At 40.4% G+C, this 18784-nt stretch overlaps 1 protein-coding gene across 4 annotated transcripts in view; it reads right to left on the reverse strand.

Moving 5' to 3' along the window:
* Positions 1-18784, reverse strand: part of il1rapl1a (interleukin 1 receptor accessory protein-like 1a) — a 168637-nt gene that overhangs the window by 19779 nt on the left and 130074 nt on the right. For all 4 annotated transcript variants that reach the window (XM_063499033.1, XM_063499031.1, XM_063499032.1 and 1 more), the window contains exon 7: positions 4299-4431. In XM_063499033.1, the coding sequence (XP_063355103.1) occupies positions 4299-4431 (133 nt within the window). The remainder of the gene's footprint in view (positions 1-4298; positions 4432-18784) is intronic.

The raw sequence follows: 18784 nt of genomic DNA on the forward strand, positions 1-18784 counted from the left end.
AGATGGCGGCAGCACTGATGATTCAGAGTTTGTTTTGTTGTAGGATAGGCGCAGTGAGAAGGAGGCATGAGAATAAATCAGGTCTATCCAGAAAGCAGTGGTGACCCTAACCATAACTGTGTATTGTTTACTCAAGCAGTGTACTGTGGGACTGTGGCTCAACACTTAGGGTGGATCATCCACTTTGCATGCCAAACCGTCCTCGGTTAAGATGCTGAACTCCCAAAATCATGTTTCCTGAATGCATTTTACTATTTACTTTGCAAGTCAAGTCTTTTGCATAAAAAATCTATGAAAAACATTGGTAACTACTTTGATAATTGTTCAGAGTACTTGTGGAAACATTACTCACTATTCTAAAAATTATTTATTAACCAGTCAACTAATGGAAAAAATAATCTGATCAGTTCAGTAGGAAATTCATAATTGTGAAGAAAAGTGACTCTGAATCTGGCGTGGTTGGTGTACTGGGATTTTCCCACACAATCATGTCGATGGTTTACAAAGACTGGTCTGAAAAAGAGAAAATATCCATTAGGGGGCAGTTCTCTGGGCAAAAACATCTTTTTCATGCCAGATGTCAGATAAAATCACCAGTGTTGCGTTCCAGCTGATAGGAAGGCAACAGTAACTCAAATAACGACTCATTACAACCAAAGAAGAGCATCTCTGAATATACAACATGTCCAACCTTGATGCAGAAGGGCTACAACAGGAGAAGAGAACACCTGATGCCACTCTTGTTAGCTAAGAAAAGGAAATTGAGGCTATATTTTACATGGGATCACCAAAATTGGACAATAGTCTTGATTTCTGCTGTGACATTTAGACGTTAGGGTCAGAATTTGGTGTAAACAACACAAAAGCATAGCTCCATCCTGTTATGTTCATATTTTCTTGCACACTTAAGGCCACTTAATACCAGCTGAGCATTGCTTAAACATCACAGCCTACCTGAGTATTTTTACTGGTCATGTCCATTTCTCTATAACTAAAGTCACTGCCAGGGGTGCATGTGAAGAAATAAATGGGATCGGACATTAAATGTTCCTTAACACGCCAACTCCCTGATCAAAGTCTTAATGTCTGGTAGCATGTGCATGAGAATAGCTCAGATAATAGTCAGGTGAATTCACAGCAAGCCATTGTCTCCTGCATGCTCCGTCTGGGCAGCACCAATATTTCCTGAAGTGAGAATGTGACTGAAGTCGACTGTCTCCTGCTGCGTGCCCCTTGTGGGAAAATGCAAACTCAGACTCCAGACAGCGTCTCAACCCAACTTGCTCCCAACACTGTCTGGAGTTCATGTGAAAACAGTAATTGTGGGCATATTTCTCCAATCAGTATACTTCTAGCTTTAACACTTGCACTGCAGTTTTACAGAGCAGTTTCACAGCATAGTATTATTCATTTTTAAGTGTAGCATGTGAGTGGTGTCTTCTGTTTCACATTTCACACCATGTGACACAACACAGCCATTGAACCTGATGAATAATGACTATGTGAACCTTGAATGGAGTTCACACTTGGTTTTAGAATGTGGACAATGATAAATAAACAACATCGTGAAAGGGGCTGCTTTGATCCGGTCATTCAGGCCACTTTGCTGAGGTGATTTTAAATGCACTTGGCCTCATATCACTGTACTGTAAATGCTAATGTGTCCTAACATGAGCAACGTATCAGGATGTAGTAGTAAATATGCCAACACTGAAGGACAAACATTTTGTTCTCTTTGCTAGCTCTTGCTGATCTTACGCTTGAATGGCAACAGACAGACAAAATAACGCTGTCCTTTCACCTTCTAGTGGAATTTGCACTGACAGTAACAAAGGCTGAACTTGTGGTTAGCTGGAAACCTTAGAGGCTAATGAAATGATGACTCATCTTGGCTCTCTACTTGTGACCCAGTCACCCAGCATACATTTTAAAACCAAGTGTAAACAGGGTCATAGTCACAAATGTGAGCTGAAGGACACATAACGGCTGGGATACAGATACACAGGAAGTTATTCCTACTTTGGTACATCAGGGTCGGATTTGCAGGATGCCCTCTGCTTTTTCATGACTGATCGAGTTTATTGATATAGCCTCAGCAGAAGGAGTAAACTGCAAACTTCTTCTCAAGCTATGGCTTCTTCTTTATCCCTTGTACATCCACTCCCCTCCTCATTGATAAAACCTCTGTGTTTGCTCATTTAGTGATCAATTTCCAGCGTATTCATTTCTTTCATATATTCAAGTGCACGTACACCTGCAAAACATCAACTGAAGCCACTCGATAACGTATTGATCACCTATTTTTTTTTAATGCTGAGACGCATTTGTTTTGTTAATTTATTAATCTCTGCATACAATGCTGATGTCTAGTCATCCATGCCATGATAACAGCAATAGCCCAGTCCCAATGGCGCAAATGAGAATTTATGGGCTCGGGTTGCCACAGAAATGAACTCCACCAAATCAATAGGCTGAGAGTTGGGTAAATAAAAGCCTGCAGTAAGTCTGTTCTCAAGGTATGAGTGCTCTTCTCTAAACTTAAGTTTGGCTGCTGATGCATTAGTAATAAAAGTATGTGGGTGGCAGGCTGACAAAGCGAGGTAACCCTGAGAAAACATGCCCAGCGTATCGTTTATAGGGGAGCAAGAGCTTGACTGCAGGGGAAGGACTGATTAGTTTGTGTTTAGTTTCTTGTATACTTGTTTTTTTTCATTTCCCGTCATTTTTTGTGCCTCGTCCATGTCTGGCTGTGTGCGTTTAAGTAAAATCAAGTCGTTTGCTGAATCCTTCAAGAGCAGCATCAGTAGGAGAAAGTGGATAATCGGATATATTATTGATCTCCTGCATGAAATATGTTTTAAATTATTAAAATGATCACCCCTCAGCCAGCGAGTGGAGGAATCCTGGTGACAAAGGGAGGGGCAGAGAGGGGTTGGTTAAACAGCAATCTGTTTCTTCTGGATGCTCATACCAGTGTGCGAAACAACTCATGATAACATCCCTCTTCACTTTACTCTTCATTGATTTGTGAATATTTCTCGACTCGTTCCACTCGTCTTTCCTGTTTGCTTCCTCTCTATTTTCTCCCGCTCTTTCTCTCTTTCCCTTCTAGCCCTTCTCCTCAGCTCCCCATGGCCCATCTGCATGCTGCTCTAGGTGGGTGCAGCGGGGGAGATAGCATAGTGGTGGCGGTGTGAAAAATGGCAGTTGTTAACCATCTGACAGGGCTGTCTCCCAGGAGCTGCAGCCTCTCCAAACAGCTCTAATGGGAAACATGCACATGGACCAGAGAATGGACTTGTTTAAATGTGCTACACCACTAGGAGGGGAGCGACACGAAGATGGGCTTGTTTTAAATGTCTGAAAGCCTCCGGAGCGAGGCTTGTCAGTGGAGTCTTTGCAATGTTGCACAAAGACCTTAAGCGGGGTGAAGGTACATAAACTGCTTTTTACAAATGTGTTCAGCATCATCTAAATCTATTCTCAGGGCATGCACTGCATCCTGCTCTGTCAGAGATAAGGAGAGGGAAAAGCGCTGGTCATGGAGAGAAAGCAGCTCCCAGTAAGACACAGGCAACCATTTTAATACTCCACGATTTCTTTCCAGATTTCAAATCAAAACTTTTTTCTTCTTCTTCTTTTTCGTTCTTTTTTTTCTAAACTACCAGAAAGAGTTTATGAGTGCACATTTCTATTATGAGGAACGCTTAAATGTTGAATGTTTCAGTCATACATTTTTATTAGTTTTCATAATGATCATAAATAACACCCTAATTACAATAAGAGAGATCAAGATGAAGCTGCATCCAGGCATGAGAGGCATGAGATACCAAATATCGATTAGATCAGGGTTGCTTTTTTCTTTTTGTAGCACTTTGACTGAAATTACTTGATTCATAGGCCAACTTTTGAAGGTGTCCTCACACTGGTTTTTTACATTCATCTACATTTTTTCGTACAGCAGTGTTTGTGTCCACAGGACAATAATGTATTTTAACTGACAAAAATATATCAGCGGTAATAAAACAAATAAATTACAGTTTATAACAAATTTTAAGCCTCTGCATCGTGTTCATGCTGTAGTGTAATTAATTGAAAAGAGCAGCTGCTTAGAAGGCAGGGAATACATCTCTGGAAAATGGTTGGTTTAGTGTATGCAATTTGGAGTTAATGGGCTAAGAGATGCGAAACCATTTGCATCGTCCTTTAATATTATGGGGTAAATTTATCTACATCTGCTATTAATTCCTCATTACTGCCAAGTCCAGGGAGGTGATTTGTAGCCCTGTGTTCCTTACTTGATGTCGCTCTCCTGGACTCTCTCTTCATCCAGGTCCTCTATGAACTTCTCCCCCTTCATCCAGTAGATGAGGGGGCTGACATCGCCGCTGTAGCCAAAAAATGCCCGGCAGGTAAGGTTCAGGGCACTTCCTGCAAAAACCACAAAACAAAACAGGAGATGACATGCTGTCATGCTCGATAGTCTTGCTGTTGTGTTAAAGGCATACAGCTCACATGCACAACCTGAAAAAATATTGTGTCAAATCCTATGCAGGGCTTTAAAGTCAGTGATATCGCACAGATACTCCAATTCTACCAATTCTTTTTATTTTATGCATCATACACACATAGGGTGTGACACACACTTCACACATTCATAGACTCACAAATACACACTTTGCAAATCTGCACACAAATGCCGTCTGATGAGAGAAAGTGAAAATATGCCCATCCTCAACTAATTTGGGGGATGTGCATCTGCTATTTAAGGAGACAGTCTTTCCTTTCAACGTAGGCTTTAAATGCTCATTTGGCCACACACAAAGCACACTGATCATAAAGCAAGTAATGAACACATGAGGGCACTCAAGAGCTTTCCAGAATCCCCCTGGCGACAGTGCATTGGAAAAAAATAAGGCAAAAGGAAGTGAGCGGAGACAGACACATTATTTTATTTAGAGCTGCTGCTGGGTATGAAGGGAGGTCAGGAGTCAACAACTACAGTTTGCTGTGAGTTGATATGTGGAGGGAAGAAGTAATTGTCACTGGGGAGCCGATGGATTCTTGGTTCTGTGAATGAAAGGATTATCTCTGTGGTTCAACACAGAGGGCAAGTATTTGCATGGAAGAAAAGGTGATACTTCACTACCAATTAAAAAAGTTTCCGTTGAAATCTACCGCACTAAAGCTGCTGGCAGCGTTTTTATAATTTGAGAAAGCCTAGAGATAAATCATAAATGAATCAGAGATAAAAAGCAATAAATAAATAAATTAATTAAAAAAATATACATATATACATAATGAATCAAATATTACAAGCAGCACAACTGGGAGCTGATTAAAGCTGGCAACACGTCATCACTCATGCAAGAACTTCAGTGTCCATGAACTTTGCATGTACTAAACTAAAGCTAAAGCGTGGCTGGCATACACTGTGAATGCATTTATTTTTCGTTCCAGCGAAGTGGCATTCACTAAACGCCTAGAGTGCAGTAATCTCGGCAAACCACAAGCGACGTGTAAACAATATACATATGATATATACATACTGTAAAGTGGGTGGAGACTCCTCTGGGGAGAGTCGGAAGCGCTGGGAGAAAAGACGTGAAGAAGCTGGGGGGATGACGGAGATGCTTTTTGCCTGTTTCGCAGCAGGATTTACAAGCCGCAGTGCAAGGTTTGCATTTGTTAATCCCGATTAGTATGTTACAGCACTTGTGTTGGGAATCCAAGGGAAACTCTGCTACTTAACACCAACTTCAAAAGCAACTACGTCTAAGTCAGATCTTTTTTTGTAAGAGTCAAAACTAAATATTTAAGGATTTACTGCAAGGCTCTTCTCTTGCATTACACATTATACAAGGATTTTTTTTTTTGCTCCCTTACTGCTGTGATCTTTGAACCCACTACACACCACTGTGTAGCCCAGCACCTTTTTCTGGGATGCCCCAGCTGTGCCACCGGTCACAGATCTTCAGAGCTGTGCCGGCAAGGGTTATTCTTTAAAAGATTGTTTGTGTTTGAACTAAGAGCTCGTTTTCTCTGTGCTCCTCCTGTCAACAACCGAGACACAGCTACAAAAGATTTCAGCGGGTTTCTCTCTCTCTCTCAGCATAAGGAAAGTTTTGTGGCGTGCAGGGAAGGAGGATGGGAGGACACCCAGGAATGAACTGATAGCGCTGTCTGTGAGGAGCCGTGTCTGACATTTCCAAAGTTCAACAGCCTCTCTCAGCTTGGTATTTGTGCACAGCCGGGCTCTACAAAGGCTACACGCTTTACCTACAAAATAGGAACCTCCTGCGTGCAACACACACACATACAAACACAACCACTCACATGCACATGTACAGAGAACTTGGTACAAAAATACTTTACTATATAATCAGATCCAATTTTTTAACATGCACATACGGCACAAAATTACACATTACAGGCAACTCCGTGTCTCTGTGTATGACCCAGATGCAGTATCTGCCTTTTCCTCTGTTTATAAATCTGCCCCCTGCTGTTCGTATATCCCTCAGATCAATTGTAAACTAGGAATGTCAAGCTGCCAGCAGCCGCTGCCCGGAGAGGAAGTCTCCACTGAGCTGCCTGGGAATCACAGGAAACACTTGAAGGCCTCCTGCTGTCTTATTCTAATCCAAATGCAGCACTCCCTGAAACGCTCTCACAGCCACCTTTGTTACTTCCAGAATGCTGGTGGGTGGTGTTGCACCTGCAACATCATCGTCACAGTCGATACAGTGTAAAGCTGGACATTTTGTTACAGGATGGTGGCCAATTAGTCTGTGCTCATAGGGCACATGTGTGGTCTCTTGCATTATCAGCTCATCCTGTACATTCAAGTAATACATAAAAAAAAATGTTTTCTGAGGCTCTGATTGAACAAAACATTAATTTGGAAGAATAACACCAGTAGTGCACTACACAGCTTTTTGGAGCTTTTGATGATATATGATTTTTTTTTTTTAGCTGATGGAGTTCTTCTGGTTTATTTTGGCTTAAAAGTCAAGACTGAAAGTTTATCCTTTAATATTAATAAAGATTTACAAATCTTTATTATTATTATTATTAAAAATAAAGAAGATTGGTTAATAAATCATAAACTAAAGATCGTCTGCCCCATTTAAAACATCTGATTTGTACGCGTGTTTGAAGTTGGGTATTTGAATATAATTTCACCCCGACTGATTATTACGTGGCGTTCTGTACTGTCTGCAGGGTCACATGCACCACGTTTTCTGCCTGCATTGAACACTGAACAGCTTTTTTATACCTTTAGAGGCTTATTTTCTTCCCAGAGCACTTCAGTGTGCAGCTGAAATAACACCCAAGTTATTTGAAATGACACTTACGCTCCCCTGGTGCTACATGTGCAATGCATACCTCCAGCTGCGTTTTAATTGGCAAGGTGAAGAGAAAGGTGCACGACTCTTTGCAAGGCAGCAGAGAAATGTATATAAGTATTACCCAGGCATATCTATATCTATCTATCTATCTATATATATATATATATATATATATATATATATATATATATATATATACATATATGGAGAGAGAGAGAGTCCTGTTTAAGCTAGGCAAGATTGCCATAACTATTATGATGCTAAGCCAGCCAGACTTGGAGCAGATGGTAGGAAGACTATTAACCAGAACTGGAACAATGAGGTTGATCATTTGTACTAGCTGCAAAGAAGGGGGAACAGCTTTTTAAAGTCTCTCCCATGCTGTCAAACCCCATAGCAGTATCATTATTATTATAATCTGTTATTAGTCTCAGAGAGGTTTGTAACATTTGGAAACTTCCATTAATGATCTCTGTGCTGACTTTGACTTTGAGGGTGAATTTTTACTGAATTTTTAGGCAAAAGATAAGTTCAGGAAAACCCTCCAAAGTTAAATTTGGCTTTAGAAAAGCTTTTAAGGGAACAGGTCGGGCAACAGAATTGTTTGGTCTAAAAATGTTCAAATAACGAAAGTGCTGATTATAAAAAAAAGCATAACTTTCTTAATATAAGAAACACAGTGAATACTTAACTGAACAATTAGATAAAATATGTAACAGGATGTCAGCATCACTGGTTTAATTGCTTTACATTAGATACCTGTGACCAACCACCACCATCCATGTCTCCTGAATAATAAGCATTCTAGCTTTTGGTGAAAACTCAAAAATTCAAATCTCTTTTTAATTTATTGAAGTTCACAAATAAGTGTGCCATTACAAGACTTGGCAAGATTAGGCGTGAAAAATATCCCCCGCTGAGTGGATGTGCGTCTTGTACAGCACAAGAGCGTGATTAAGTGTTTGCCTGAGTGTGCGTTTCTATGTGCATGTCTTTGTGTGTTGTTTCTGCCTTCACACATGCGTGGGTGTGGAACAAATCCATGTAATCTGAGTGATTGACATCCTCCCCTCGGCTGAGAGTTGGTCACGGCGCTTGATGGAAATTAGACTTAAGAACCACCCCTTTTTTTTTCACTTCTGCCCAATGTCTCTAAGAGTCTTCCACACAGACTACATCTTTGGTCCTCCTATAGCAACAAATAAATATTTGGTGGGGAACAGTATAATATAAAAATACATTTTGACCCTATTATTACTATAGCTGGGTATATACATGAGGCGATGGGATGTAGTTATACAAAGTGGACCCAGTGCCTTTATTAATCTAGCCTTCAGAACATAAGAATAAGAATAAGAATAACTTTATTTATCCCGAGGGAAATTCTTTTGTCATGTACATGCTCAAAGCAGCAGGAGAGACAGAGGAACAGATGAATAAGATATACAATATATACAATAAGAATAGTAGTATGCAGTAATATACAGTAGGATAGTGCAAGACATAGTATCAAATAACTCTAACGAAGTAATATATATAAACTATATCCTGGAGAATAAATAACTTAACTATCAGTGCAGGCGATTCTAGAAAGTGACATAGTATTGTGCAATAGAATAAAGGGAGTAGCAGCATATGATGGGGGGATGAAACAAATATTCAATAAGGTACTGTTGGGTAATATTGCACGGTCTGAAAGGGAACAGAATAACATTGGTAATAGTCTCAGGAAAATCACCTACAGAGTGAGGAGGAGTTATACAGTCTTATTGCCACCGGCACAAAGGATTTCCTGTGGCGGTCAGTTCTGCATTTCGGGGCAATGAGTCTTTTGCTGCGTTTGCTCCGATGGTCCACCATGGGGGCATGCATGGGGTGACAGGGGTTGTCCATGATAGAAAGAAGCTTTTTTAGCATTCTCCTTTCAGACACCTCCTCCAGGTTCTCAAGTCTGACACCCAGGACAGAACCAGCCTTTTTAATCAGTTTGTTCAGCCTGTTGGCATCAGCTGTCTTCACCCCACTTCCCCAGCACACAGCTGCAAAGAACACGACGCTCTCCAACACCGAGTGATAGAACATGGTCAGCATTTTCCTACCAACATTGAAGGACCTGAGTCGCCTCAGTAGGAAAAGCCGACTCTGCCCTTTTTTGAAGATAGCATTGGTGTTCTTGGTCCAGTCCAGTTTACAGTCCCCTTTCTCATGCCTTTCTCAGAGATGGCTTCTTTTATTTGTCTGTCTGAAAAACTTAAAATATGATGTTTTAAGAGGTCCTAGAATGTAGCCACACCAGCAAACGGCTTAAATAGAGAAACAGTTGTACAAAACCTTTTAAGTTTGCATACACAATGTCTACTTTTCATTACTTTGGGTGTTGGTAATTCTTGTAGTCATGTCATCAGTAAAATTGGTACTGGTAAGAAGTTACCACTAAAATAACAAACCAGTTGTTTCTTTTAACTTTGGGTTTCATTCAAATCTTTTATCAAGACAATGGCTGCATTTATCAAACAGAGTCAATATAGGACGTTCCGAACTCATACTGATATATCGACTCATATTTTTTTCTTTCAAATACACAAAACATAAACAAATTTGCCTAACATTTGGTATGTTTAGTTATTTAGGAAAAATAATCTTTAGTTGTGGCTTGACTCTTTCACTCTCTGACTCTGGTCTGTTTAGCTGGTTGTTGTATTTGTAGTGTTTCAAACATGTGTTGCCGACAGGGAAATTGCAGAGCGCTCTCTGGTGGACAAACTATGCAACATGAAAACACATAACACGGCTGAAGAGTGTTTCTACCAACTGATCTTTACTTTATAAATGTTGATTTATTGTCAATGCTGATACTGATATATTGGCAAATAGCTAATAATGGCCAGTATATATGCTATATATATATATACTGCAATTAAACAGTTTGGGTTCAGATTACAAACTATTCTTCTGGAGAAATTAAATCAATTTTCAATTTATTTAAATGTTTAATTTCATATGGTAGCTGGCATAGGCTCCAGATCCTCTGCAACCCTGAACTGTATAAGCGAAAGTGGATGGATGGATGCATAGTGCCAATTTGTGACAACATCAGTGCTTTATATCACAGGGTAAAGACCCTACAATATCAAAACCCCAACAATCGGGTGACCCCCTATGAGCAAGCACTTGGCAACAAGGAGAAAGAAAAACTCCCATTTAACAGAAAGAAAACTTTGGCAGAGTCGGGGTCACTGAGGGGCCACCATCTGCCGTGACTGGCTCGGGGTGAGGGGAGGGGGAATTAATAGCAGCTTCAATTTTTCGTTTTCTGTCTTCTGTGGTTTAAATATCTACTTTATCGGCACATTGTGACAAAACCTCTGTAAAGTAACAAGCTGTTCAGTTTTTACCAGCCACTAGAATTTATAATGCCCATTATACTACATTACATTTATTTGGGAAACACTTATGTCTACAGCAACTTGAATGAATGTGCTTTTTGAATGCTTTTAGAGCACACTAAATATATTCATGCCAAATAAGGATAGGTACACATTTTACTTTTCAAAGGGATCACAAAAGAAGCTCTTTATTAGACAATATAGTGGAATGAAACCTAGCAGCCAAAAAACAAGCCAACCCTCATGCTGGGCAGGCCTTTACTGTGAAATGCAGTAAATGATTGAGTGAGACCAGAAATGGTGATCAAATTTTTAAAGACTATAAAATAATGTGTGCTGCACAGGGTCATAAATTTGATTTGCATCAACTCTTGGTGCATGTTTAGCTGATTTCACAGTATTTGGGATAATTAGGCCTCACAGAGCTGGCACTCAGATTCACACAGAGGAATACTTTCCAAGCCAGAGGAGAGGAAAACAAACCTTGCACAGAAAACACTCTGCAGATGCTGTCCAAACTCAGCACAGATGCACAGAGCACACAGCGAGATTGACAGATACGCCGACAGAGAGGCAGATGAATGAACAGACAGACAGACAGAAACCCCCCCAACAATAACACTATGCATATACGAACATGATTAGAAACTAACAGACACACACATACACATCGTGTCAGTTCTTTCTTTTCCGTCTCAACTCTTTCTCCTTGAATACACTTGTCGTTCTCGTGCCACTGCTTAGAGCAGAGTTGTGTGCTGTTACTGCGTGTGACAGCCACCATCATGTTTTATTTGTAGGATAAGAAACAATCTGGAGAGCCTTTTGAAAAAGTCATATTCAGAGTGGGTTTGATGTTTCATAACACACTCTAGTCCTCAGCACAATTGTTCTCTCGGTACTTCGTTTTCAAGGTAAGGCACAGTCTTGCACATCACATGTGAGTGTTTTTTCTCACCCTGAAGATGCACTTTGCCCATTTTTTTTGGAAGGGGTGGCCCTAAAATAATAAATAGATTATTTGAAGTGTAGGGAAAACACAGAATTGACAATGAAAAATTGCTGTTACTGTGATAAAATCATACACATCAAACAGAAACAGCAGAATAATAATTTACTAATCTGACAGTCAGTCTTCTTGTTTCCGGCCATCTTAGCGTCCTCATTCAGAAAAGGGAATCAGCTACATGTATAATTTTCTTTCATACATCTTGTTCACTGGAAGGAGGACTTTTAATTACAATGTTATACAAGAACTGCTATAAAGCTCAGCTGCTCCATTATTCACAAGGGGTCCAAAGCGGGTAGCTCCACATATTTGATTTGGCAGCTTTTTACACCAAATGCCCTTCCTGACGCAACCCCAAAGGGGCACGCTGTCCATAACAGGTTCCCAACAAATATAATTCACTTAAAAACAGAAGAGCACTCTCAAACACACCTGCTTATTCTCTCACATAAAAAAATAAAGGGCCCTACACATAGTATTGTGCACTAAAGATTTCAATTTTACACTTGTGCTTGTGTAATTTGTTTTTTTGGGTAGCCATCACTGGCTTTCACGTCGGTTGTGATGTCACAAGCACTGGCCCATATGTGCATGTGGAGCAGATGAACGTGAAAACAGCTTTCTACAAACTCAACATACTGTCGATCAATCTGTACAGTGAAAGTCAAGGATCCAAAAGAAGAAGGCGCATCAACACTTTGGCAATATCTGCTGCTATATTCGAACCCACCAGACCTAAATACAGCCTTAATAAGCTGCGCACCTTCCAGGGGTTACATATCATAGCACACGTGCTGGTTGATTGCCACCATAGGCTGATATTTAATTCTTGTCAGACCCCCGATGAAGATTTAGAGCGCATACACACTAGTCTGTTTTCCCTCAAAGAATAAACTTGAACTATATATTTTTACCTGAAATAAGAGGGCCTCTACAACCCGTTTTTTTTTTTAAGATTTCACCTGCTGCACTGAAAAGCACCTGTCAGATAAGCCCTCTGAGCAATGCAGTGTTTCCCTTCTTTTCTTTTTGCTGTACAATATCATTGTTGCAATATATTTTTCTCCTGAGATATTAATAGTATTGTTCTGCTCCCCACTGTTATATAGGTCCTTGTAATCCATCCGAATGGACAAACCACCAAAAGCTGAGTTATTGTACAAGGTTTTTATGGCAAACAGCAATATCCCACAGCCTAGTTTTAGACACAGGCTTAAATTCCGGAGTCTGGGTATTTTAAGCTTTCAATAAAATGGCCAAGAAGAAAGTGTTAGTGTGTGCATATGCATATATGAGGGGGAGGGAGGGAAGGGGAGAGAGAGCGAGAGAGGGAGCGGGAGAAAGAGAGAGAGAGAGAGAGAAATAAGGGTTTGTGAAGATTTCCTGTGGATAACTCTGCAGGAGAATCTGATACAAGTCCTGTCAGTCATGATTCTTCCCCCACAAGGTGTGAAACAAGCATGAAAAAGTGCACACAGTACTGTGTAATCCTTTTTTGCACAGAGAGAGGATAAGAGAGTGAACAAGTTGGAAAACAACAAAACTACGATACATGTCAAACCTTCTTTGGCTGGTGCATTGTGATGTGTATTGTGTGTGTGTGCACGTGTTGCACATGTAATAACGTCCTTTTGAGTAGTTAAAAATGGATAGGCCATACATTTTCTGAGCGCTCCTGCTCTGTAAACTATATCCAGCCTCATATTCACCCCACACTCACATTGTAGAACGCCTTAAACACGTGCCTTTTTCAAGGATGGGAGACAGAGGAAGAGTAAGGGGAGCCGGAAAGTAACGACAACGGCGGCATTGAGAAAAGAAGGTGAATGACAGCTATTCAGCATTCCCGGGTGACTCCTTGAAATTCTCATTCCAGTTCCCTTCGCTAAAAATACCTGATCCCGCTTCTTGTCCGTGCTCATCTCTCGATGCAGGAGGTGAAATCTCTAGAGAACCGTAAGCAGGCAAATGTGTTTACTGTTTCAGGAGTGGGGAGTTGGAGCACAGGAAAGTCCAAATCTGTCTGTCAACATTTCTATTCTTTAGCCGCCTGCAGGTTACCATGACTACACCTACCGTGCGAGGTAGCAGCAGCTCAGCAGGCTCTGTCAGGACAGAGAATACAGTAAAGATACGTACTGTAATGACATCAGGATCCTGGTGGATATATTGACAGTGAGCAGCAATCAAAGCTGGCTCTGCTTGGAGGAGGGTCAAAACAAAATTCTGACTCCTGACAAACTGAAAAGTCCTCCGCTTGTTTGTGCAGCTTTTCGAACATCTTGGAATCTGTGAAAAAAGCCCCACTGTATGTAAAGATGTGGCTTTTTGTTCGTAGCACACTGGTGAGCTGATGTGGAACGATGACGTTGGCTGAACTGATTACTTTTGCTCTGCATTGCGGAAGTCGGTGTGAGGCAGGGGATATCGAGGGGTGAGAAGTACAGTAAAAAGGTGGATTGGAGGATTTGGGGCAGAATAAGTGGAGGAATGAGTAAGGGCAATGAGAACATAAAAGAGTTAGGGCTCACCCCCTCCGCCACCTCAGCTTCTCTGCAGCTCTAATATCGTGCCCTCTCCAGAGACAAGCCCTTAATTACCATTACAAGCCTGAGAGCTTTTAACAGAGGAGAATCCTGCGTCTTTCCCTCTCTGTTGCTCCTTCTCCTCGTTTGTTCTGTGGCCCCCGACGATCCATCAGGGAAATGTAAGCCTTTAATTACCGGTAAAAATTACGGCCTTTGTGAACAGGTAGTTGGTGCCCTCGCTTTCATCTCCCCTTTCGTCTGCTAAGCGTCCCTTTTTGATGACATAATAGGTGCTCTGTCCGAGGAAGGGAAACACAGAGGCCCATTATACCACAAGAGGCACTGTGGGGGATTATATGATTATGTGATAGCGAACTTAATAAATGTTCTTTTATCTTTCTCCAAATTCACACTGAATGAGGGATCAGTGTGGCAACAAGTGCCCATGCCCCAACTTTTTCTCAAAAATCAGCTTTTTCAACGTTCTGATCATCCAGTATGAAACTGTCCACCGTGGGAACAAAAATAAAATTTCACAAAACACACCGACTCACCCACGTTTCGAACCTTTGGTCTTCTAACCTTTCTGCACACTCGATTTTGAATTGCTTTCTCACAAAGTGCCTTTATTACCCATGTCTTATTATTTCTAACGGCCCCACATCTCCCCTTTCCATTTTACGCCAGAGGGTTTTTGGAATCACTTTTCCTACTAATCTGAGTTCATGTAAAATCTCCTTTTATGGTCAAAAAGAGACCAAAATAAATGCAATTTTCATTCAGTGTCAGTGGGTGTCATAAACTGCCTTCTAGGAACCTCGAGAAAGCTTTTCTTCCCACTTTGCCGTTTATTTTGAAAAATAAAATTGAAGGTGTTGGGACGACAATAATGTAAAGAAACAAAAGGAAGAAAGGGGCGGGGAGGAAAATGATAGAAGAACTTTGCAGCTAATGGACAAGCACAGAGATACAAAGTCAAATATAGAAGGATCTGTAATTGGCTCCTATCCAGGGAACTGGAGGCCAATTAAATGGTGTGATTTGAACACTTGACGAAGAACATCACTTTAACGAACGGCTCAAGAGGGCCCTGGCTGCAGGCACTGACCCACTGACCGGAATACCAACCGGAGTCTGACTAACTCAATTAAAACCGGAGCTCAGTATCCAAGGTTAGGTCACACCAGCACAGACCATCATTGTTAACCAACCGTATCCCAAGTGACTTTATCAAATCCTATTCAAACATTTGTGTCATCCAACTTATGTCAACAGAAAAGCCCTCTATTCCCTTACTGACATCCATATATCCAGCCAGAAATACAAAGCACTGCCTCAAGAAAGTTTAGAATGTATAAAAATGTATTTTAAACAGACAAAAGAAAGCTTAATTTTTATTTGATCACATTTTTAAAATATATTTTAAGTTAAAGGCTGTCTGGGCTTTGAGAAAGCTCAATAAGAATCATCGAAGGCGTGTGAAATGATTGCAAAATATGATTATTCTACTCTTATACAAACCAGCTATAAGAGCTCTGTTTGGAATTAATGAGAGCTGTAAGAAATAATCTGCAACACAGTAGGTGTCATACAGTAGTTTAAAGTTAAGACAAGTGTGTGTGTGTGTGTGTGGAGGGGGGGGGGGGGATAAAAGTCTGTGTGCGTGGGAAGGGTAGTAAACCTGCTGAGGTATTAATGAGACAGAAAAGGCACGTGTTAATGAGTTAATACAAGAAAAAACAAAATATGGATAAACTGCAGAAAAAAAGAATGATTCTGCAACAGTGTAAATCTTTATTTTAAAAGAAATGATCAAACAAATTAAGGCCTAAATTTAAATTTAAGGTTTGCTGTGCTGAGTCCAGATTGCTTTTAGGGATTTTGAAGAGACAAGTGGAACACCAAAGTCGGGGAATAGATGCAATGTTAAGTGCCTCTTCACCAAAGTCCACAGTAATGCAGCAGTGGATTTTTCAGTGGGTAGCAGGACATATACAGAAAAGGTCACTGAGTTAGAAATAACTCTATTAGGACTCTCAGGCTATTCAGCAAACCAAGAAAGTACACCATTATAGCATATTTTCAAGACGCACACATCCTAAAAGAAAAGCAGGGTAGAGAAGAAAGTGACTGTAATGGCTGAAACATTGTTCAGAGTCCATAAAAGTAAGACAAATTATTTTTAGCAGTTGCAGATATGCAACTTTGTGCTGACCCCGTGGTAAGGAGAGTTCACTCTTTTCTGCAGATGCAATCATATGACCAGGTGCAAATGATTTTCAGTATAGCGTTGTGAACTCAAACTTTTCAGTATAAAGCCTGTGTAAAAGCATGCAGATTATACACCTGCAAAAAGAAATATAACACATTTCCAAAACCTGAAACAGGCCATAAACATAAAAGTACTTTCACTGATCCACTCTGAAAATACCCACTTTATTTTTGGTCACTTTTTATTCACACGAATGTCATGAAATCAACATTCATAGCAAGAATAACAGATGAAAGACCCGGAGGTATTTATGCATGCTCCAAATTTCCATTTTAAATTTTTGTTTTAATTATAGCTGAACACAGTAAAACAGAATAATGTAATGATCCCCAAGAACATCTGCTGCTATATCAGATGAGCTGAAGCTAGTTAGGAAATCAAAGCTTTGTAATGTTGCTATAGAAAAAAAAAGGGTTTGTTGCCTTGACACAAAAAGAGGTTAATACTATTTCTTTTATTTCATTTCTAGAGATCCCACATGTCCACTTCATGAAGAGATAAACCTTCTGTATGTCATTCTTTTGTAGTCTTTCTCTGAGTTTTCTTCTAAAGCTTTCACTCATCTTCTCAGCATCACCAAAATCCCATTTTTCCTTTACCTGCCCTCTTTTTATGCACCCGTCAAAGCACATCCACACACATCCACAAATATACATTCACGCACACACACACACACTCCTTCCTATAACAAAGCGGTGCCCTCCTCTCGTCACTTCCACACCTCTGCCTCTTATCACACCTCTAGCACTCCATACTCTTTCTCACCCTCTCATTTTGTAGCCTAACCCTGAAATCTCAACGTACCACTTGAGTCAAAACCACCGCACAGACTTCACTACTCCTCCTCACTTTCTTTGTTTTTTCCCCACCTCACGCTTCTCTCTATTGTCCACTCTTTCTCTGTGTTTCAATTTATGACTCATCATCCAGTTCTTCACACCAACCCTCCCCTGCCTCGCCAAGACCATGTCCGGTAAATTTTGGGCTTTTGAGTAGGAGCGCAGATTGAGCTTCGGCCGCAGGAGGCCTATGTGTTGAGAAATCTAAATCAAGGCTGACAAATGACTTGTGCCGTGTGGGCTGGAGACACTGGGACAGGGGCACTGGGGAAAACAGAAATGTTTACACACTAACACAGGCTGATGGTGTCCCATGGTACTTGGCAAGCACTGGGATAATTTCACTCTTGCAAAATACCTGAGGGATCTGTGCCGAGCTGCTTCTTAGGATGACTTTCAGCCAATCAGAATCGCAATGAGGGAGCGCGCTAGGACGTTAATTACTGCAATGATTTCCTGTGAGAGGCAGGATGTGTTTGATTTGTGTGTGTATTTGCATGTGTGTGTGTGTGTCTACCTACAAGAATACACATGCTCCATCACGCGATGGTGTGAGCACAGCATCAATCAGTGCCTCCTTTTCTCTAAAACAGATTAAATGACTTGCACTGCATAAATCCTTATCATGATGGCTCATCAGTCATTCTTCTTCAGTTTCTGTCAATTTGACCATAACCTTTAACTGTAACAATGTCACTTGTTCACTGTCAGAAATCTAACAGATTATTCTCTCGACGATCCAAACTACAAGTCCTTGCCAGGACTTTGTTTGGAAGGCATCTAAACACATTGCATGATATCCTATTTTCACTTTTTAGGTCCTTGGGGATCGATACTTTTGAAGAATGCAACTGGGATCTGGTTTCTATAGTAACTGCAGAGTGCACTTTGCTTATCCACAATCTGGGGAAAAAAAGTCTTTCAATTATCACCAAAAAATGAACATTGTTTGCTTGCATGAGTGCTCATCCGCATGCAAATAAATGCGTGTAAATTAGGTCAACTGGTTAAGCAAACTAAACAGCATATTGCATGTGTTCATGCTCTGCATGTGCTTGGAACAACTGTTTATTTCATAAAGATACAAATTTACAATGCATAAAATAGACAACGCAGATTAACATCGTGTCCTATATTTCTAAAATCTGGCTTAAAGTAGGGCTGTTAATCAGAAATTACCCACGTTCCGGTTATATTTTTATTAAATAACATTACACCACAGTTAGCAAGTGCAATTCATGCTCACATCAACAAAATCTTTATTTAAAAAGCACCTTTCTTTCTATTAATCTAATAGTGATACTCATCTGTTTCCTGACTATGTGAATATGATGTTTTAACTGTAGGACAGTCATGTTATATGATCTAAATATTTGTTAACTACATATGAATTTTAGT

This window comes from Pelmatolapia mariae, linkage group LG16_19, assembly GCF_036321145.2.
Source record: "Pelmatolapia mariae isolate MD_Pm_ZW linkage group LG16_19, Pm_UMD_F_2, whole genome shotgun sequence".
Taxonomy (NCBI): Eukaryota; Metazoa; Chordata; class Actinopteri; order Cichliformes; family Cichlidae; genus Pelmatolapia; species Pelmatolapia mariae.